This window comes from Salmo trutta, chromosome 31 (assembly GCF_901001165.1).
Source record: "Salmo trutta chromosome 31, fSalTru1.1, whole genome shotgun sequence".
Lineage (NCBI taxonomy): Eukaryota > Metazoa > Chordata > Actinopteri > Salmoniformes > Salmonidae > Salmo > Salmo trutta.
The window spans coordinates 44,613,235-44,638,083 of record NC_042987.1 but is presented as its reverse complement, the minus strand read 5'-3'; the positions used below and the strand labels follow the sequence as shown (position 1 = coordinate 44,638,083).

Genomic DNA, 24,849 nt, shown 5'->3' with positions numbered 1-24,849 from the left:
CATAATGACACTATACCCCATAATGACTCAATACCCCATAATGATCAATACCATAATGATCCAATACCCCATGATGTCTCACTACCCCATAATGACACTATACCCCATAATGACACAATACCCCATAATGACACAATACCCCATAATGACTCCATGCCCCATAATGACTCAATACCCATAATGAGGACAATAGCCCCATAATGACTAGCTACCCCATAATGACACAATACCCCATAATGACTCAATACCCCATAATGACACTATACCCCATAATGACTCAATACCCCATAATGACTCAATACCCCATAATGACTCAATACCCCATAATGACTCATACCCTATAATGACACACTACCACATAATGACTCAATACCCCATAATGACTCAATACCCCATAATGACACACTACCCCATAATGACTCAATACCCCATAATGACTATCTACCCCATAATGACACAATACCCTATAATGACTCAATACCCATAATGACACTATACCCCATAATGACTCACTACCCCATAATGACTCAATACCCCATAATGACTCAATACCCCATAATGACTCACTACCCCATAATGACTCAATACCCCATAATGACTCAATACCCCATAATGACTCAATACCCCATAATGACACACTAACCCATAATGACTCAATACCCCATAATGAAACTATACCCCATAATGACTCAATACCCCATGATGTCTCACTACCCCATAATGACACTATACCCCATAATGACTCAATACCCCATAATGACACAATACCCCATAATGACACAAAACCCCATAATGACTCAATACCCCATAATGACACTATACCCCATAATGACTCAATACCCCATAATGACTCAATACCCCATAATGACTCAATACCCATAATGACTCAATAATGACTCATACCCAATATGACACACTACCACATAATGACTCAATACCCCATAATGACTCAATACCCCATAATGACACACTACCCCATAATGACTCAATACCCCATAATGACTATCTACCCCATAATGACACAATACCCCATAATGACTCACTACCCCATAATGACTCAATACCCCATAATGACTCAATACCCCATAATGACTCACTACCCCATAATGACTCAATACCCCATAATGACTCAATACCCCATAATGACTCAATACCCCCATAATGACAATGACACAGTACCCCATAATGACTCAATACCCCATAATGAAACTATACCCCATAATGACTCAATACCCCATGTCTCACTACCCCATAATGACACTATACCCCATAATGACTCAATACCCCATAATGACACACTACCCCATAATGACACAAAACCCCATAATGACTCCATGCCCCATAATGACTCAATACCCCATAATGAGACAATACCCCATAATGACTATCTACCCCATAATGACACAATACCCCATAACGACTCAATACCTCATAATGACACAATACCCCATAATGACACAATACCCTATAATGACTCAATACCCCATAATGACTCAATACCCATAATGACTCAATAACCCAAAATGACACACTACCCCATAATGACTCAATACCCCATAATGACTCAATACCCCATAATGACAATGACACAATACCCCATAATGACTCCATACCCCATAATGACACTACACCCCATAATGACACAATACCCCATAATGACACAATACCCCATGATGACTCAATACCCCATGATGACTCAATACCCCATAATGACTCAATACCCCATAATGACTCAATACCCCATGATGACTCAATACCCCATGATGACTCAATACCCCATAATGACTCAATACCCCTTGATGACTCAATACCCCATAATGACTCAATACCCCATAATGACTCAATACCCCATTATGACTCAATACCCCATGATGACTCAATACCCCATAATGACACACTACCCCATAATGAGACAATACCCCATAATGACTATCTACCCCATAATGACACAATACCCCATAATGACTCAATACCCCATAATGACACACTACCCCATAATGACACAATACCCCATAATGACTCCATGCCCCATAATGACTCAATACCCCATAATGAGACAATACCCCATAATGACTATCTACCCCATAATGACACAATACCCCATAATGACTCAATACCCCATAATGACACAATACCCCATAATGACTCAATACCCCATAATGACTCAATACCCCATAATGACTCAATACCCCATAATGACACACTACCCCATAATGACTCAATACCCCATAATGACACTATACCCCATAATGACTCAATACCCCATGATGACTCAATACCCCATAATGACACTATACCCCATAATGACACAATACCCCATAATGACACAATACCCCATAATGACTCCATGCCCCATAATGACTCAATACCCCATAATGAGACAATACCCCATAATGACTATCTACCCCATAATGACACAATACCCCATGACTCAATACCCCATAATAACTCAATACCCCATAATGACACTATACCCCATAATGACTCAATACCCCATAATGACTCAATACCCCATGATGTCTCACTACCCCATAATGACACTATACCCCATAATCACTCAATACCCCATAATGACACAATACCCTATAATAACTCAATACCCCATAATGACACTATACCCCATAATGACTCAATACCCCATAATGACTCAATACCCCATAATGACTCAATACCCCATGATGTCTCACTACCCCATAATGACACTATACCCCATAATGACACAATACCCCATAATGACACAATACCCCATAATGACTCCATGCCCCATAATGACTCAATACCCCATAATGAGACAATACCCCATAATGACTATCTACCCCATAATGACACAATACCCCATAATGACTCAATACCCCATAATGACACTATACCCCATAATGACTCAATACCCCATAATGACTCAATACCCCATAATGACTCAATACCCCATAATGACTCAATACCCTATAATGACACACTACCACATAATGACTCAATACCCCATAATGACTCAATACCCCATAATGACACACTACCCCATAATGACTCAATACCCCATAATGACTATCTACCCCATAATGACACAATACCCTATAATGACTCAATACCCATAATGACACTATACCCCATAATGACTCACTACCCCATAATGACTCAATACCCCATAATGACTCAATACCCCATAATGACTCACTACCCCATAATGACTCAATACCCCATAATGACTCAATACCCCATAATGACTCAATACCCCATAATGACAATGACACACTAACCCATAATGACTCAATACCCCATAATGAAACTATACCCCATAATGACTCAATACCCCATGATGTCTCACTACCCCATAATGACACTATACCCCATAATGACTCAATACCCCATAATGACACACTACCCCATAATGACACAAAACCCCATAATGACTCAATACCCCATAATGACACTATACCCCATAATGACTCAATACCCCATAATGACTCAATACCCCATAATGACTCAATACCCCATAATGACTCAATACCCTATAATGACACACTACCACATAATGACTCAATACCCCATAATGACTCAATACCCCATAATGACACACTACCCCATAATGACTCAATACCCCATAATGACTATCTACCCCATAATGACACAATACCCCATAATGACTCACTACCCCATAATGACTCAATACCCCATAATGACTCAATACCCCATAATGACTCACTACCCCATAATGACTCAATACCCCATAATGACTCAATACCCCATAATGACTCAATACCCCATAATGACAATGACACAGTACCCCATAATGACTCAATACCCCATAATGAAACTATACCCCATAATGACTCAATACCCCATGTCTCACTACCCCATAATGACACTATACCCCATAATGACTCAATACCCCATAATGACACACTACCCCATAATGACACAAAACCCCATAATGACTCCATGCCCCATAATGACTCAATACCCCATAATGAGACAATACCCCATAATGACTATCTACCCCATAATGACACAATACCCCATAACGACTCAATACCTCATAATGACACAATACCCCATAATGACACAATACCCTATAATGACTCAATACCCCATAATGACTCAATACCCAATAATGACTCAATAACCCAAAATGACACACTACCCCATAATGACTCAATACCCCATAATGACTCAATACCCCATAATGACAATGACACAATACCCCATAATGACTCCATACCCCATAATGACACTACACACCATAATGACACAATACCCCATAATGACACAATACCCCATGATGACTCAATACCCCATGATGACTCAATACCCCATAATGACTCAATACCCCATGATGACTCAATACCCCATGATGACTCAATACCCCATGATGACTCAATACCCCATAATGACACACTACCCCATAATGACTCAATACCCCATAATGACTCAATACCCCTTGATGACTCAAAACCCCATAATGACTCAATACCCCATAATGACTCAATACCCCATTATGACTCAATACCCCATGATGACTCAATACCCCATAATGACACACTACCCCATAATGAGACAATACCCCATAATGACTATCTACCCCATAATGACACAATACCCCATAATGACAAAATACCCCATAATGACTCAATACCCCATAATGACACTATACCCCATAATGACTCAATACCCCATGATGACTCAATACCCCATAATGACACTATACCTCATAATGACACAATACCCCATAATGACACACTACCCCATAATGACTCAATACCACATAATGACTATCTACCCCATAATGACACAATACCCCATAATGACTCAATACCCATAATGACACTATACCCCATAATGACTCACTACCCCATAATGACTCAATACCCCATAATGACTCACTACCCCATAATGACTCATTACCCCATAATGACTCAATACCCCATAATGACTCAATACCCCATAATGACAATGACACACTACCCCATAATGACTCAATACCCCATAATGAAACTATACCCCATAATGACTCAATACCCCATGATGTCTCACTACCCCATAATGACACTATACCCCATAATGACTCAATACCCCATAATGACACACTACCCCATAATGACACAATACCCCATAATGACTCCATGCCCCATAATGACTCAATACCCCATAATGAGACAATACCCCATAATGACTATCTACCCCATAATAAATCAATACCCCATAATGACTCAATACCCCATAATGACACAATACCCCATAATGACACAATACCCCATAATGACTCAATACCCCATAATGACTCAATACCCCATAATGACACACTACCCCATAATGACTCAATACCCCATAATGACTCAATACCCCATAATGACTCAATACGCCATAATGACAATGACACAATACCCCATAATGACTCCATACCCCATAATGACACTACACCCCATAATGACACAATACCCCATAATGACTCAATACCCCATGATGACTCAATACCCCATGATGACTCAATACCCCATAATGACTCAATACCCCATGATGACTCAATACCCCATGATGACTCAATACCCCATAATGACACACTACCCCATAATGACTCAATACCCCATAATGACTATCTACCCCATAATGACTCAATACCCCATAATGACTCAATACCCCATAATGAGACAATACCCCATAATGACTATCTACCCCATAATGACACAATACCCCATAATGACTCAATACCCCATAATGACTCAATACCCCATAATGTCACTATACCCCATAATGACTCAATACCCCATAATGACTCAATACCCCATAATGACTCAATACCCCATAATGACTCAATACCCCATAATGACACACTACCCCATAATGACTCAATACCCCATAATGACACTATACCCCATAATGACACAATACCCCATAATGACTCAATACCCCATAATGACTCAATACCCCATAATGACTCAATACCCCATGATGTCTCACTACCCCATAATGACACTATACCCCATAATGACTCAATACCCCATAATGACACAATACCCTATAATGACTCAATACCCCATAATGACACTATACCCCATAATGACTCAATACCCCATAATGACTCAATACCCCATGATGTCTCACTACCCCATAATGACACTATACCCCATAATGACACAATATCCCATAATGACACAATACCCCATAATGACACAATACCCCATAATGACACAATACCCCATAATTACACTATACCCCATAATGACTCAATGCCCCATAATGACACACTACCCCATAATGACTATCTACCCCATAATGACACAATACCCCATAATGACTCAATACCCATAATGACACTATACCCCATAATGACTCACTACCCCATAATGACTCAATACCCCATAATGACTCAATACCCCATAATGACTCACTACCCCATAATGACTCAATACCCCATAATGACTCAATACCCCATAATGACTCAATACCCCATAATGACAATGACACACACCCCATAATGACTCAATACCCCATAATGAAACTATACCCCATAATGACTCAATACCCCATGATGTCTCACTACCCCATAATGACACTATACCCCATAATGACTCAATACCCCATAATGACACAATACCCCATAATGACACAATACCCCATAATGACTCAATACCCCATAATGACTCAATACCCCATAATGACTCAATATGCCATAATGACACACTACCCCATAATGACTCAATACCCCATAATGACACTATACCCCATAATGACTCAATACCCCATGATGACTCAATACCCCATAATGACTCAATACCCTATAATGACTCAATACCCCATGATGTCTCACTACCCCATGATGTCTCACTACCCCATAATGACACTATACCCCTTAATCACTCAATACCCCTTAATGACACAATACCCTATAATGACTCAATACCCCATAATGACACTATACCCCATAATGACTCAATACCCCATAATGACTCAATACCCCATAATGACTCAATACCCCATGATGTCTCACTACCCCATAATGACACTATACCCCATAATGACACAATACCCCATAATGACACAATACCCCATAATGACTCCATGCCCCATAATGACTCAATACCCCATAATGAGACAATACCCCATAATGACTATCTACCCCATAATGACACAACACCCCATAATGACTCAATACCCCATAATGACACTATACCCCATAATGAGACAATACCCCATAATGACTATCTACCCCATAATTACACAATACCCCATAATGACTCAATACCCCATAATGACACAATACCCCATAATTACACAATACCCCATAATGACTCAATACCCCATAATGACACACTACCCCATAATGACTCAATACCCCATAATGACTCAATACCCCATGATGTCTCACTACCCCATAATGACACTATACCCCATAATGACTCAATACCCCCTGATGTCTCACTACCCCATAATGACACTATACCCCATAATGACTCAATACCCCATAATGACACACTACCCCATAATGACTCAATACCCCATAATGACTCAATACCCCATGATGTCTCACTACCCCATAATGACACACTACCCCATAATGACACTATACCCCATAATGACACAATACCCCATAATGACACAATACCCCATAATGACACTATACCCCATAATGACTCCATACCCCATAATGACACAATACCCCATAATGACTCAATACCCCATAATGACTCAATACCCCATAATGACACAATACCCCATAATGACTCAATACCCCATAATGACTCCATACCCCATAATGACTCAATACCCCATAATGACACAATACCCCATAATGACTCCATGCCCCATAATGACTCAATACTCCATAATGACTCAATACCCCATGATGTCTCACTACCCCATAATGACTCAATACTCCATAATGACTCAATACCCCATAATGACAAAGCGATTTATAAAATGTTAAATTGTTTTTAAATAAATAAAACAGAAATACCTTATTTACATAAGTATTCAGACCCTATGCTATAAGACTCGAATCAAATTCAATTTTATTGGTCACATACACGTGTTTAGCAGAGGTTTTTGCAGGTGTAGCGAAATTCTTGAAATTGAGCTCAGGTGCATCCTGTTTCCATTGATCATCCTTGAGATGTTTCTACAACTTGATTGGAGTTCACCTGTTGTAAATTAAATTGATTGGGCATGATTTGGAAAGACACACACCTGTCTATATAAGGTCCCACAGTTGACAGTGCATGTTAGAGCAGAAACCAAGTCATGAGGTCGAAGGAATTGTCGTTGGAGCTCCGAGACAGGATTGTGTCGAGGCACAGATCTGGGGAAGGGTAACAAAAAATGTCTGCAGCATTGAAGGTCCCCAAGAACACAGTGGCCTCCATCATTTTTAAATGGAATACGTTTTTAACCACCAAGACTCTTCCTAGAGCTGGCCACCCGGCCAAACTGAACAATCGAGGGAGAAGGGCCTTTGTCAGGGAGGTGACCAAGAACCCAATGGTCAATCTGACAGAGCTCCAGGGTTCCTCTGAGGAGATGGGAGAACCTTCCAGAAGGACAACCATCTCTGCAGCACTCCACCAATCAGGCCTTTATGGTAGAGTGGCCAGACGGAAGCCACTCCTCAGTAAACGGCACATTACAGCCCACTTGGAGTTTGCCAAAGGGCACCTAAAGGACTCTCAGACCATGAGAAAAAAATGAAAAAATGAATGAAACCAAGATTTAACTCTTTGGCCTGAATGTCAAGTGTTAAGTTTAGAGGAAACCTGGCACCATCCCTACAGTGAAGCATCATGTTGTGAGGATGTTTTTCAGCATCAGGGACTGGGTGACTAGTCTGGATTGAGGGAAAGATGAACAGAGCAAAGTACATAGAGATCTTTGATGAAACCTGCTCCAGAGCACTCAGGACCTCAGACTGGGTCGAAGGTTCACCTTCCAACAGGACAAAGGGTCTGAACCCTTATGTAAATGTGATTTTTCAGTGTTTTATTTTTAATAAATTTTCAAACATTTCTAAAAACCGGTTTTTGCTTTGTCATTGTGGGGTATTGTGTGTAGATTGATGAGGGGAAAAAAACTATTTAATCAATTTTAGAATAAGGCTGTAACGATACAAAGTGTATAAAAAGTCAAGGGGTCTGAATACTTTCCGAGTGCACTGTAGTTCTTCAGATCATGTTGATAGGATCATCTTGAATGGAGGTCCGAGATCCAGTTTATTCTCCAGTGATTGCATGTTTTCCAATAGAACAGAGGGTAGACGCGATTTATCCACTCTCCGACGTAGTCTCGTCAAGTATCCCGCATGCCGGCCTCTAGAGCGCCATTTCCTTCGAGTGTCAGGGAGTTGGGCCTGGTCTGCGATGTTCAATATGTCTTTCGCTTACGACTCATTGAAGTAGAAGTCCTCATCCAAATTGAGGTTAGTGATAGCTGCTCTGATGTACAGAAGCTCTTTTCGGTCACAGGAAACAACAGCGGAAACAGTATGATCACCTGAAAAAAATACAGAAAGGTCAGGAGTCCATAAAACGGCCACCATTCCATCCGGTGCCATTAGACCCTCTGCTTCAAATTACAAATTGAAGGGCTGTACACGTTTGTGTATTTTTGCTACACAAGTACGCAGAACAGCAACAGTGTCACTAATTGTGTTAGGTGTACATTTAACTCCCCAGAAGCACTTTGATTTAATAGCATCTGTCTGTCCTCTAACCTGTCTGTCTTTGTGTCGCAGTGTCTTCAGACAGTAGTTTCCTTGCAGACCCCTTCTCCTTCTCTGCTGGCCTGACCTCTCAGTTCTCTGGGGAGTTTGGAACCATCCGCTTCAACAAGGTGCTGGTCAACGATGGAGGACACTACAACTCTCACACAGGTAACACACACACAGACACACATACACACACACAGAGAGAGACACACACACACACAGTCTTGTACAGCTAACCTTGTGGGGACACACAATTAAGTCCCATTCAAAATCCTATTTTCCCTAACCCTAAACCTAACCCATACTCTTACCCTAACCCAAAACCTAACCTTAACCCTAAACCTAATCCTAGCTCCTAGCCTTAACCCTAAACCCCCTAGAAATAGTATTTGGCCTTGTGGGGACTAACAAAATGTCCCCAGTTGGTCAAATTTTTGTTTGTTTACTATTCTGGCCCCACAAGAATAGCTAAACATGTCCACACACACAGACTAATATATTATTTTCTCTCTCCAGGTATCTTCACGATACCGATGGAAGGCCGTTACCTGATCTCAGGAGTTCTGATGGCTCGGCCAGGGAAGGGACTGGAGGCTGTTTTGTCTGTCTCCAACCGTAGTGTCCATAGGCTGATGAGCTCCGGGTCTGTAGCAGGGACAGCGGTCCAGGACAGTTGTCCCTGTGGAGGCTCTGTCTCGTTCAGCCTGATCCTGTCTCTGAGGCAAGGGGACCACGTAGCTCTGGTCCGGACCGCAGGACAGCTGGCCACCACAGAGTCCAGAGACATCCTATCAACATTCAGCGCCATCTTCCTCTATGCCCCGCAGCCAATCACCAGATAGTTACCACTGGGCCAACCAATCACACAGCAAGGACTTGGTCATGTACATTCCACAACCAATCAGAAAGCAGGAATACATTTAAACAGATACCAGAAATCCAATCTCCTGCAACCCAGCAGTTGTTCAGAATAATGATTTGTATCATAGATATATAGATATTCACCATGTAAAAAGTAATTCTGCAACCCTGCAGTTGTTCAGAATAATGATTTGTATCATAGATATATAGATATTCACCATGTAAAAAGTAATTCTATGCTCACCTTTTTACTGAACAATTATGCCAAAGATATAAAAAAATATTAAGTGGTCATTCATGTATTTTACAATATAGATATCTGCTTTTTTTCCACTTTTTGTTTTAAAACATTTTCCTAAATTAACATTTATAAAATTATATATATATATATATATATATACTTTTTTTTCTTTAAAAAAACCAACTCCTGTTTAGATTCATCTGTTTTACAGGTTATTCAGTATTCCATACCACATCCTGTTTAGATTCATCTGTTTTACAGGTTATTCAGTATTCCATACCACATCCTGTTTAGATTCATCTGTTTTACAGGTTATTCAGTATTCCATACCACATCCTGTTTAGATTAATCTGTTTTACAGGTTATTCAGTATTCCATACCACATCCTGTTTAGATTCATCTGTTTTACAGGTTATTCAGTATTCCATACCACATCCTGTTTAGATTCATCTGTTTTACAGGTTATTCAGTATTCCATACCACATCCTGTTTAGATTCATCTGTTTTACAGGTTATTCAGTATTCCATACCACATCCTGTTTAGATTAATCTGTTTTACAGGTTATTCAGTATTCCATACCACATCCTGTTACCATTAGTAAAGCAGTAGGGTTGATTCATTCCTTCACGTATGTTGTCAATAAACCCATTTGAAGATTTGTCTGATAGTTGGATGGATGGTGTTAACAAGTCATTCTGTATGGCTTAACTTTAGAAAGAGTAATTAGAGGGGCTCCAGTGAATATTTCTAAGTTGAATATATCCATGATGACTAAGAATTAAGAGATGCTGGATGGGGAGAGCAATGGAAACAAATGACTGTCCTGTCTTGTTCCAGGGAGGATATGTAAGCAGCCTGGATTTATTTTTTATTTTTTTTAATATGTCACCTTTATTTAAGCAGGTAGGCCAGTTGAGAACAAGTTCTCATTTACAACTGCGACCTGGCCAAGATAAAGCAAAGCAGTGCGAAATAAACAATAACACAGAGTTACACATGGAATAAAAAAAGTACAGCCAATTTTGCATTCAAAATGTTTAATATCAGTCTGGAAGGAGAGTTTACAGTCTAGCCAGACACTTAGGTATTTATAGTTGTCCACATATTCTAAGTCAGAACCGTCCAGAGTAGTGATGCTAGTAGGGCGGGCAGGTGCGGGCAGCGATCAGTTGAAAGCATGCATTTAGTTTTACTAGCGTTTAAGAGCAGTTGGAGGCCACGGAAGGAGTGTTGTATGGCATTGAAGCTCGTTTGGAGGTTTGTTAACACAGTGTCCAAAGAAGGGCCAGATGTATACAGAACGGTGTCGTCTGCGTAGAGGTGGATCAGGGAATCACTAGCAGCAAGAGCGACATCGTTGATATATATACAGAGTCGGCCCGAGAATTGAACCCTGTGGCACCCCCATGGAGACAGCCAGAGGTCCGGACAACAGGCCCTCTGTTTTGACACACTGAACTCTATCTGAGAAGTAGTTGGTAAACCTGGCGAGGCAGTCATTTGAGAAACCAAGGCTGTTGAGTCTGCCGATAAGAATACGATGATTGACAGAGTCGAAAGCCTTGGCCAGGTCAATGAAGATGGCTGCACAGTACTGTCTGTTATCGATGGCGGTTATGATATCGTTTAGTACCTTTAGCGTGGCTGAGGTGCACCCATGACCAGCTCGGAAACCAGATTGCATAGCGGAGAAGGTACGGTGGGATTCGAAATGGTCAGTGATCTGTTTGTTAACTTGGCTTTCAAAGACTTTAGAAAGGCAGGGTAGGATGGATATAGGTCTATAACAGTTTGGGTCTAGAGTGTCACCCCCTTTGAAGAGGGGGATGACTGCGGCAGCTTTCCAATCTTTAGGGATCTCAGACGATACGAAAGAGAGGTTGAACAGACTGGTAATAGGGGTTGCAACAATGGTGGCGGATCATTTTGGAAAGAGAGGGTCCAGATTGTCTAACCCAGCTGATTTGTACGGGTCCAGGTTTTGCAGCTCTTTCAGAACATCTGCTATCTGGATTTGGGTGAAGGAGAAGCTGGGAAGGCTCGGGAGAGAAGCTGCGGGGGGTGCGGAGCTGTTGGCCGGGGTAGGGGTAGCCAGGTGGAAAGCATGGCCAGCCGTAGAGAAATGCTTATTGAAAATCTCGATTATGGTGGATTTATCGGTGGTGACCGTGTTTCCTAGCCTCAGTGCAGTGGGCAGCTGGGAGGATGTGCTCTTATTCTCCATGGACTTTACAGTGTCCCAGAACTTTTTGGAGTTAGAGCTACAGGATGCAAATTTCTGTTTGAAAAAGCAAGCCTTTGCTTTCCTAACTGACTGTGTGTATTGGTTCCTGACTTCCCTGAAAAGTTGCATATCACAGGGACTATTCGATGCTAGTGCAGAACGCCACAGGATGTTTTTGTGCTGGTTGAGGGCAGTCAGGTCTGGAGTGAACCAAGGGCTATATCTGTTCTTAGTTCTACATTTTTTGAATGGGGCATGCTTATTTAAGTTGGTGAGGAAAGCACTTTTAAAGAACGACCAGGCATCCTCTACTGATGGGATGAGGTCAATCTCCTTCCAGGATACCCGGGCCAGGTCAATTAGAAAGGCCTGCTCGCAGAAGTGTTTTAGGGAGCGTTTCACAGTGATGAGTGATGTCAGTTGTTTTATGTTTATTCATTGAACAATTGCAGGTAAATTCCTGGCTTACCGGGAGAAACTCTACGGTCATATGGAGTGTTGGACCCTGGGTTTCAGAGGACATGCTTACCCGTGGGAATGACACCAACAACTACGTGGAACCTGCCATGATAGTCCTGAAAGACAAAATCCTCCAGAGGACCAAAGCCTTCAACCTGCCGCAGCTGTTTGATCTCCTCACATCCCACTTGGAGACCTACGATTGCAAGATGGTGCCAACAGAGATGGTCGCCTCACTTCAGGTCCTTAAAAAACAAATAACTGCATAGTTTCCTATGTACTATTTCTTACATTGTTAGCCCAGGAAATCTCAAGTGTTATTTCATACAGCCGGGAAGAACTATTGGATAAAAAAGTGATGACAACTTACCAACATTACGACCAGGAATACGTCTTTCCCGAAGCGGATCCTTTGTTTGGATCTCCACCCTGGACATGCAATCTTATCCCAGAGGCTGACCAAAAACGACACGGGAGAGGCAGACGGAGCGGCCTACTGATCAGACTCAGAAGGCCAGCACACTATCCACCGCTCCCGAGCATATTACTCGCCAATGTCCAATCTCTAGAAAACAAGGTGGACGAAATTAGGGCACGAGTTGCCTTCCAAATCAAATCAAATGTATTTATATTGCCCTTCGTACATCAGCTGATATCTCAAAGTGCTGTACAGAAACCCAGCCTAAAACCCCAAACAGCAAGCAATGCATGTGAAAGAAGCACGGTGGCTAGGAAAAACTCCCTAGGAAAAACTCCCTAGAGAGGCCAAAAACCTAGGAAGAAACCTAGAGAGGAACCAGGCTATGAGGGGTGGCCAGTCCTTTTCTGGCTGTGCCGGGTGGATATTATAACAGAACATGGTCAAGATGTTAAAATGTTCATAAATGACCAGCATGGTCAAATAATAATAATCATAGTAGTTGTCAAGGGTGCAACAAGCACGTCCGGTGAACAGGTCAGGGTTCCATAGCCGCAGGCAGAACAGTTGAAACTGGAGCAGCAGCACGGCCAGGTGGACTGGGGACAGCAAGGAGTCATCATGCCAGGTAGTCCTGAGGCATGGTCCTAGGGCTCAGGTCCTCCGAGAGAAAGAAAGTAAGAGAGAATTAGAGAGAGCATATTTAAATTCACACAGGACACCGGATAAGACAAGAGAAATACTCCAGATGTAACAGACTGACCCTAGCCCCCCGACACATAAACTACTGCAGCATAAATACTGGAGGCTGAGACAGGAGGGATCAGAAGACACTGTGGCCCCATCCGATGATATCCCCCGGACAGGGCCAAACAGGCAGGATATAAGCCCACCACTTTGCCAAAGCACAGCCCCCACACCACTAGAGGGATGTCTCCAACCACCAACTTACCGTCCTAAGACAAGGCCGAGTATAGCCCACAAAGATCTCTGCCACGGCACAACCCAAGGGGGGGAGGGGGGGCGCCAACCCAGACAGGAAGACCACGTCAGTGACTCAACCCACTCAAGTGACGCACCCCTCCCATGGACAGCATGGAAGAACACCAGTAAGCCAGTGACTCAGCCCCTGTAATAGGGTTAGAGGCAAAGAATCCCAGTGGAGAGAGGGGAACCGGCAAGGCAGAGACAGCAAGGGCGGTTCGTTGCTCCTGCCTTTCCGTTCACCTTCACACTCGTGGGCCAGACTATACTTAATCATAGGACCTACTGAAGAGATAAGTCTTCAGTAAAGACTTAAAGGTTGAGACTGAGTCTGCGTCTCTCACATGGGTAGGCAGACCATTCCATAAAAATGGAGCTCTATAGGAGAAAGCCCTACCTCCAGCCGTTTGCTTAGAAATTCTAGGGACAATTAGGAGGCCTGCGTCTTGTGACCGTAGCATACGTGTAGGTATGTACGGCAGGACCAAATCGTAAAGATAGGGCGGAGCAAGCCCATGTAATGCTTTGTAGGTTAGCAGTAAAACCTTGAAATCAGCTCTAGCCTTAACAGGAAGCCAGTGTAGGGAGGCTAGCACTGGAGTAATATGATCAAATGTTTTGGTTCTAGTCAGGATTCTAGCAGCAGTATTTAGCACTAACTGAAGTTTGTTTAGTGCTTTATCCGGGTAGCCGGAAAGTAGAGCATTGCAGTAGTCCAGCCTAGAAGTAACAAAAGCATGGATTAATTTTTCTGCATCATTTTTGGACAGAAAGTTTCTGATTTTTGCAATGTTACGTAGATGGAAAAAAGCTGTCCTTGAAACAGTCTTGATATGTTCTTCAAAAGAGAGATCAGGGTCCAGAGTAACGCCGAGGTCCTTCACAGTTTTATTTGAGACGACTGTACAACCATCCAGATTAATTGTCAGATTCAACAGAAGATCTCTTTGTTTCTTGGGACCTAGAACAAGCATCTCTGTTTTGTCCAAGTTTAAAAGTAGAACGTTTGCAGCCATCCACTTCTTTATGTCTGAAACACAGGCTTCTAGCGAGGGCAGTTTTGGGGCTTCACCATGTTTCATTGAAATGTACAGCTGTGTGTCGTCCGCATAGCAGTGAAATTTAACATTATGTTTTCAAATGACATCCCCAAGAGGTAAAATATATAGTGAAAACAATAGTGGTCCTAAAACGGAACCTTGAGGAACACCAAAATTTACAATTGATTTGTCAGAGGACAAACCATTCACAGAGACAAACTGATATCTTTCCGACAGATAAGATTTAAACCAGGCCAGAACTTGTCCATGTAGACTAATTTGGGTTTCCAATCTCTCCAAAAGAATGTGGTGGTCAATGGTATCAAAAGCAGCACTAAGATCTAGGAGCACGAGGACAGATGCAGAGCCTCGGTCTGACGTCATTAAAAGGTCATTTACCACCTTCACAAGTGCAGTCTCAGTGCTATGATGGGGTCTAAAACCAGACTGAAGCGTTTCGTATACATTGTTTGTCTTCAGGAAGGCAGTGAGTTGCTGCGCAACAGCTTTTTCAACATTTTTTGAGAGGAATGGAAGATTCGATATAGGCCGATAGTTTTTTATAATTTCTGGGTCAAGATTCGGCTTTTTCAAGAGAGGCTTTATTACTGCCACTTTTAGTGAGCTTGGTACACATCCGGTGGATAGAGAGCCGTTTATTATGTTCAACATAGGAGGGCCAAGCACAGGAAGCAGCTCTTTCAGTAGTTTAGTTGGAATAGGGTCCAGTATGCAGCTTGAGGGTTTAGAGGCCATGATTATTTTCATCATTGTGTCAAGAGATATAGTACTAAAACACTTTAGTATCTCCCTTGATCCTAGGTCCTGGCAGAGTTGTGCAGACTCAGGACAATGGAGCTTTGAAGGAATACGCAGATTTAAAGAGGAGTCCGTAATTTGCTTTCTAATGATCATGATCTTTTCCTCAAAGAAGTTCATACATTTATTACTGCTGAAGTGAAAGCCATCCTCCATTTGCGACAGTATCAAAAATAAATTTCGGATTGTTCTTATTTTCCTCAATTAAGTTGGAAAAATAGGATGATCGAGCAGCCGTGAGGGCTCTTCGATACTGCACGGTACTGTCTTTCCAAGCTAGTCGGAAGACTTCCAGTTTGGTGTGGCGCCATTTCCGTTCCAATTTTCTGGAAGCTTGCTTCAGAGCTCGTGTATTTTCTGTATACCAGGGAGCTAGTTTCTTATGACAGATGTTTTTAGTTTTTAGGGGTGCAACTGCATCTAGGGTATTGCGCAAGGTTAAATTGAGTTCCTCGGTTAGGTGGTTAACTGATTTTTGTCCTCTGACGTCCTTGGGTAGGCAGAGGGAGTCTGGAAGGGCATCAAGGAATCTTTGGGTTGTCTGAGAATTTATAGCACGACTTTTAATGCTCCTTGGTTGGGGTCTGAGCAGATTATTTGTTGCAATTGCAAACGTAATAAAATGGTGGTCCGATAATCCAGGATTATGAGGAAAAACATTAAGATCCACAACATTTATTCCATGGGACAAAACTAGGTCCAGAGTATGACTGTGGCAGTGAGTAGGTCCAGAGACATGTTGGACAAAACCCACTGAGTCGATGATGGCTCCGAAAGCCTTTTGGAGTGGGTCTGTGGACTTTTCCATGTGAATGTTAAAGTCACCAAAAATTTGAATATTATCTGCTATGACTACAAGATCCGATAGGAATTCAGGGAACTCAGTGAGGAACACTGCATATGGCCCAGGAGGCCTGTAAACAGTAGCAATAAAAAGTGATTGAGTAGGCTGCATAGATTTCATGACTAGAAGCTCAAAAGACGAAAACGTCATTGTTTTTTTTGGTGTAAATTTAAATTTGCTATCATAAATGTTAGCAACACCTCCGCCTTTGCCGGATGCACGGGTGGGTATGGTCACTAGTGTAACCAGGGGGTGAGGCCTCATTTAACACAGTAAATTCATCAGGCTTAAGCCATGTTTCAGTCAGGCCAATCACATCAAGATTATGATCAGTGATTAGTTCATTGACTATAACTGCCTTGGAAGTGAGGGATCTAACATTAAGTAACCCAATTTTGAGATGTGAGGTATCACAATCTCTTTCAATAATGGCAGGAATGGAGGAGGTCTTTATACTAGTGAGATTGCTAAAGCGAACACCGCCATCTTTAATTTTGCCCAACCTAGATCGAGGCACAGACACGGTCTCAATGGGGAAAGCTGAGCTGACTACACTGACTGTGCTAGTGGCAGACTCCACTAAGCTGACAGGCTGGCTAACAGCCTGCTGCCTGGCCTGCACCCTATTTCATTGTGGAGCTAGAGGAGTTAGAGCCCTGTCTATGTCCGTAGATAAGATGAGAGCACCCCTCCAGCTAGGATGGAGTCCGTCACTCCTCAACAGGCCAGGCTTGGTCCTGTTTGTGGGTGAGTCCCAGAAAGAGGGCCAATTATCTACAAATTCTATCTTTTGGGAGGGGCAGAACACAGTTTTCAACCAGCGATTGAGTTGTGAGACTCTGCTGTAGAGCTCATCACTCCCCCTAACTGGGAGGGGGCCAGAGACTCTGCTGTAGAGCTCATCACTCCCCTTAACTGGGAGGAGGCCAGAGACTCTCTGCTGTAGAGCTCATCACTCCCCCTAACTGGGAGGGGGCCAGAGACAATTAATCGATGCCGACACATCTTTCTAGCTGATTTACACGCTGAAGCTATGTTGCGCTTGGTGACCTCTGACTGTTTCATCCTAACATCGTTGGTGCCGACGTGGATAACAATATCTCTATACTCTCTACACTCGCCAGTTTTAGCTTTAGCCAGCACCGTCTTCAGATTAGCCTTAACGTCGGTAGCCCTGCCCCCTGGTAAACAGTGTATGATCGCTGGATGATTCGTTTTAAGTCTAATACTGCGGGTAATGGAGTCGCCAATGACTAGGGTTTTCAATTTGTCAGAGCTAATGGTGAGAGGCTTCGGTGTCTCAGACCCCATAACAGGAGGAGTAGAGACCAGAGAAGTTTCGGCCTCCGACTCCGACTCGCTTAATGGGGAGAACCGGTTGAAAGTTTCTGTCGGCTGAATAAGCGACACCGGTTGAGCATTCCTACAGTATTTCCCTCCAGAAGCCATGAGAAAGTTGTCCGGCTGCGGGGACCGTGCGAGGGGGTTTATACTAACGTTACTATCTGTACTTACTGGTGGCACAGACGCTGTTTCATCCTTTCCTACACTGAAATTACCCTTGCCTAACGATTGCGTCTGAAGCTGGGCTTGCAGCACAGCTATCCTTGCCGTAAAGCGATCGTTCTCCTGTATATTATAAGTACAACGACTGCAATTAGAAGGCATCATGTTAATGTTACTTAGCTTCGGCTGTTTGAAGTCCTGACGAACCATGTCCAGATAAAACCTCCGGGGTGAAAAAGTTGAGTGAGGGAAAAACAAAAAATATACGGTAATGAAAAGTAAAAACCGTGAGGTAGTCAGGTAACAAAGTAAGATCGGCAACAAAACGCACAGCAGCACGTAAACAAGTCTGCAAGTTGTGACCGGAAACACAAACGAATGAGTCGCCCAAGGGTGTTCAATTTATTTTACAGAGAGACATCATATTTTCCAGAGAGACATCAGAGATTATAACATACTCTGTTTCATGGAAACATGGCTCACTTGGAATATGTTGTCAGAGTCGGTAAAGCCACCCGGTTTCTTCATGCATCGAGCCGATAGAATCAAAGATCTCTCTGGTAAGAAGAAGTGGTGTATGCCTTATGGTTAACGACTCATGGTGTATCACAACAACATACAGGAACTTAAGTCCTTTGCCGTCCGCATTATCTTCCAAGAAAATTCTCTTCGAATATAATCACAGCCGTGTATACCCCCCCAAGCAGACACCTCGTCGGCCCTGAAAGAACTTCACTGGACTCTATGTAAACTGGAAACCATACATCCTGAGGCTGCATTTATTGTAGCCGGGGATTTTAACAAAGCTAACCTGAGAATGAGACCTCCTAAATTCTATCAGCATATCGAATGTGCAACACGGGCTGCTAGCATTCTGAATCATTGCTACTCTAACTTCCGCGATGCATACAAAGCCTTCCCCCACCTTGCAATCGGCAAATCTGACCATGACTTCATTTTGTTGCTCCCAGCCTATAGACAGAAACTAAAACAGGAAACGTCTGTGCTCAGGTCTGTCCAACACTGGTCTGACCAATCAGATTCCACGCTTCAGGATTGCTTCGATCACGTGGACTGGGATGTTCTGGACAGCCTCAGACAACAACATTGATGTATACGCCCTAACTCACTATTTGGGAGACAGAGATACTAATGTCCACCAACAAACTTCATTCTAGAGCTGAATATGTTTTGACGTTTAACTATTTTAGGTTTGATGATGAATATTACCTCCAAACGAATGGAACATCAATGGGCTCCACATTCGCTCCGAGCTATGCTAACCTTTATGTGGGTCTTTTTGAAGAACGTTTTGTTAATCATGAAAACGATAATCCATTTTTGACTAAAGTCCTGAAGTGGTATTGATATATCGAGGACATTTTTTGCATATGGGAAAGAACGGAAAAAGATCTGTCAGACTTTATGGCACTACTCAATGACATTGACCCCAATCTCAAATTCACTATTGAATGTGACACTCAACGTGTTCATTACCTCGATATGTGGATTGAGATATCAAATGGAACCCTGTTTACAACTCTGTATAGAAAAGAAACGGACAGAAATACTCTATTACAGGGGGACAACTTCCACCCGAGCCATTAAAAAGAGGACTTCCTAGAAGCCAGTTTTTCAGACTGCGCCGTATATGCGACTCCACAGAGGATTATCTAGAAAAATCAGCGGAGATTCGCATTAGGTTTCTAAGAAGAGGCTATTCGCCACAATGTGTGGATGAAGCTCTTCATTTGGCATTGGGAAAAACACGAGATTAACTGCTACAAAAAAACCCCGCTAAAGCTAAAGAACAGTCCGTAATGTTCACCACCACATATACTTTGAACTCGCGAAAAGTGGGAGATGCGATCAAGAAACACTGGCATATTTTATCATCGGACCCAGCTTTGCCAGATGAATTAAAAATCACCACTTATTGTGTATAGGAGAGGTCGCAATTTACGCGATAAATTGGTTCATGCCAACTGCCAGCCACGAAAGAAAATCAGCCAGGCTCTTTTACACCCTCTACCGAATGGAAGCTATAAACGCAGAGGATGCGCACAGTGCAACAATATGATGAAGTGTGAATATTTCTGCCACCCCCACATACAGGAAAACGGTTCCAAATGAATGATATCATTACGTGTTCCACCACCCATGTTATTTACATTATTACATGTCCATGTGGGCTCTGCTATGTAGGTAAAACCTCTCGTTCTCTAAAACAGAGAATCAGTGAACATAAAAGTTCAATCAGGAGAAACGACAGGGATTATCCAGTCGCAGTACATTTTAATGACCTAAAACATGACATTTCTACCTTTAGATTTTGTGACATAGAGAAAGTTAAGATATCAGACAGGGGAGGTGATATTAATAATACTCTGAGTAAAAGAGAATGTTTTGGGAATTTCACCCTCCAGACATTATTTCCTAAAGGACTTAATGATGAAATGCCTATGTATGTTATGTATGTTATGTTGTAAATTTGAACATGAATTATGCCCCTATTTCAGATTACTCTGATGTTTTTCTCACGCTGCACCCAATGATTTATGAAAACTTACTCGGTAGGTCCATGTCCTCATTGTAGTTTTACAGACGTGTTTAATACGTCTTATGTACACACTTTATTTGAATATTTATGAAATGCATATTGTTATGTTTGGTAGCACTTATTTGTTTTTCCTTCGCCTCCAACCCCTTTCGATGCGTGGAACGGATGTGGGTGGGGCTAGGTCTACATAGGGTGCTCATTTTTTTTACATCACAAAAGCTCTGATGAAGACCGTGAGGCCGATACGTACAGCTTAAAGATTAGAATAATATTGAAGACATCAAAACTATGAAATAATCTTGTAGTGACCAAAAAAGTGTTAAACAAATCAAACATATTTTATATTTGAGATTCTTCAAATAGCCACCCTTTGCCTTGATGACAGCTTTGCACACTCTTGGCATTCTCTCAACCAGCTACACCTGGAATGCTTTTCCAACAGTCTTGAAGGAGTTCCCACATATGCTTAGCACTTGTTAGCTGCTTTTCCTTCACTCTGCGGTTCGACTCATCCCAAACCATCTCAATTTGGTTGAGGTCGGGGGATTGTGGAGGCCAGGTCATCTGATGCAGCACTTCATCACTCTCCTCCTTGTTCAAATAGCCCTTACACAGCCTGGAGGTGTGTTGGGTCATTGTCCTGTTGAAAACAAATAATAGTCCCACTAAGCCCAAACCTGATGGGATGGCGTGTCGCTGCTGAATGCCGTGGTAGCCATGCTGGTAAAGTGTGCCTTGAATTCTAAATACATCACAGACAGTGTCACCAGCAAAGCACCATAACACCTCCTCCTCCATGCCTTACGGTGGGAAATACACATGAGGAGATCATCTGTTCACCCACACCGTGTCACACAAAGACACGGCGGTTGGAACCAAAAATCTCAAATTTGGAAACATTTCCCCCGGTCTAATGACAATTGCTCATGTTTCTTGGCCCAAGCAAGTCTCTTCTTTTTATTGGTGTCCTTTAAGAGTGGTTTCTTTGCAGCAATTCGACCACGAAGGCCTGATTCACGCCGTATTCTCTGAACAGTTGATGTTGAGATGTGTCTGTTACTTGAACAATGTGAAGCATTTACAATGGCTTGCGAAAGTATTCACCCCCTTGGCATTTTTCCTATTTTGTTGCCTTACAACCTGGAATTAAAATGGATTTTTGGGGGGTTTGTATCATTTGATTTACACAAAATGCCTACCAATTTTAAGATGTAAAATATGTTTTGTGAAACAAACAAGAAATAATACAAAAAAACTGAAAACAGAAGAAAAAAAAACATAACCACCCCAAAGTCAATAAAAGAGACTGTTCTTCTCTGAGTCACAGAGGCGCTCTGCACTGCCAAAGCTGACTCTCTCTCCTCTGTTCTCATCCTCCTAGATCTATCCACTGCCTTTGAAAACTGGGAACCATCAGACATCCTCTCCACCCATTCATTTCTATGTGAAGTCTCAACAGCGCATTCAACATTTACATTTTAGTCATTTAGCAGACACTCTTATTCAGAGCGACTTACAGTAGTGAATGCATACATTTCATTTCATGCATTTTTTATTTAATTTTTTTACATTTGTACTGGCCCCCCATGGGAATCAAACCCACAACCCTGGTGTTGCACACACCATGCTCTACCAACTGAGCCACAGGGAAGCCAAATGAAGTCTGTTAAAGTGATACTCCAGAACTTTTGTACAATTTCAGCCAGTAGTTTTGAAAGTGGTGCTCACAAGCCAAAACGAGCCCCCGCTTTTTGTGTACTATGTCATCCATTTCATATAGTGTAGTTTAGAAGCATTTCGCTACACTCGCAATAACATCTGCTAACCATGTGTATGTGACCAATAACATTTGATTTGATGTATTTTGTTGTTGTTGTGCAATTCATATGATATGTTACGAATCCAATTAGTACCATATATATGAATTTGTTGTGCTAAAAATCCTCTTTGGGCTAGGTGTGCCGCTAGCGACCCACCTTGACAACATCCGGTGAAATTGCAGAGCGCGACGTTCAAAATACAAAATTCGTAATATTAAACATTCATGATAATACAAGTGTCTTACATCGTTCCAGGTCCCAGCTACATAAGAAATTGTCGTTTTGTTCGATAAAGTCCTTGTTTATATCCCAAAAAAGTCAGTTTAGTTGGCGTGCTTGATTCAGTAATCCACCGGTTTCCCTCCTTCAAAATGCATTCAAATGAATCCCAAAAGTTACAAATAAAGTTCATCCAAACAAGTCAAACAACGTTTCTAATCAATCCTCAGGTACCCTAATATGTAAATAAAAGATAAAATTTAAGACAGAGAATAGTATGTTCCTTACCGGAGATAAATAACGAAGTGTGCGCCCTCATCCACGCGGGCCACAACACTACAGCCAAAATGGGAGCCACCTAGAAAACCTACAAATTCTAGCTCATCTTTCAAAAAACAAGCCTGAAACTCTTTCTAAAGACTGTTGACATCTACTGGAAGCCCTAGGAACTGCAATCTGGGAGGTATTCCATTGATTTTCCCATAGACAGCCATTTCAATGAGTGGTGAACTCAAAAAAACTATTTTCCGGATGGATTCTCCTCGAGTTTTTGCCTGCCATATCAGTTTTGTTATACTCACAGACATTATTCTAACAGTTTTAGAAACTTTAGAGTGTTTTCTATCCAATACTACCAATTATATGCATATCCTAGCTTCTGGGACTGAGTAACAGGCAGTTTACTTTGGGCACCTCAGTCATCCAAACTTCCGAATACTGCCCCCTATCCCTAAGAAGTTTTAAGATCCCAGACTCTATCTTTAAGATGGCGTCTCATGGAGACATAGCATGCCCGTTTGAGCTACTCCATGAAGTGATGTTGCAGGCTAGCTCAGTGCTGCCACCTCTCATTGAGTGACTCAAGTTGAAGGCCGACCAGGGTACTGCAGGCTGCCATTAGCAACAAATGTATACTTCTTTGTGCGATTTTCAAATAATTGGTTGAAGGACATACAGTACATCTGGGGCCTCATTTATAAAACGGACTTATGATCAATTTATCTTAAGTATGATTTACGCAGAAAATCACATAAGTAGGTATTTATAAAACCTTACTTTGACGTGGAAATTATTTTATCTCTATGCAAAGTCTAGACTTGATGTAAGGGATTTTCCTGCTGGTTATGTAGTGGTTTTGAAGTTTGGGACGCATATGCATCCAAGC

The 24,849-nt window shown here is 42.1% G+C and overlaps 1 protein-coding gene across 1 annotated transcript in view; it reads left to right on the top strand.

The window, feature by feature from the left end:
- Window positions 1–10,843, top strand: part of emilin2a (elastin microfibril interfacer 2a) — a gene marked incomplete in the record, with an annotated part of 64,021 nt that extends 53,178 nt beyond the window's left edge. The window contains 2 exon segments of the mRNA XM_029726670.1: window positions 9,716–9,853; window positions 10,205–10,843. Coding sequence (XP_029582530.1) covers window positions 9,716–9,853; window positions 10,205–10,530 — 464 coding nt within the window.
- Window positions 10,844–24,849: the final 14,006 nt, after the last annotated feature.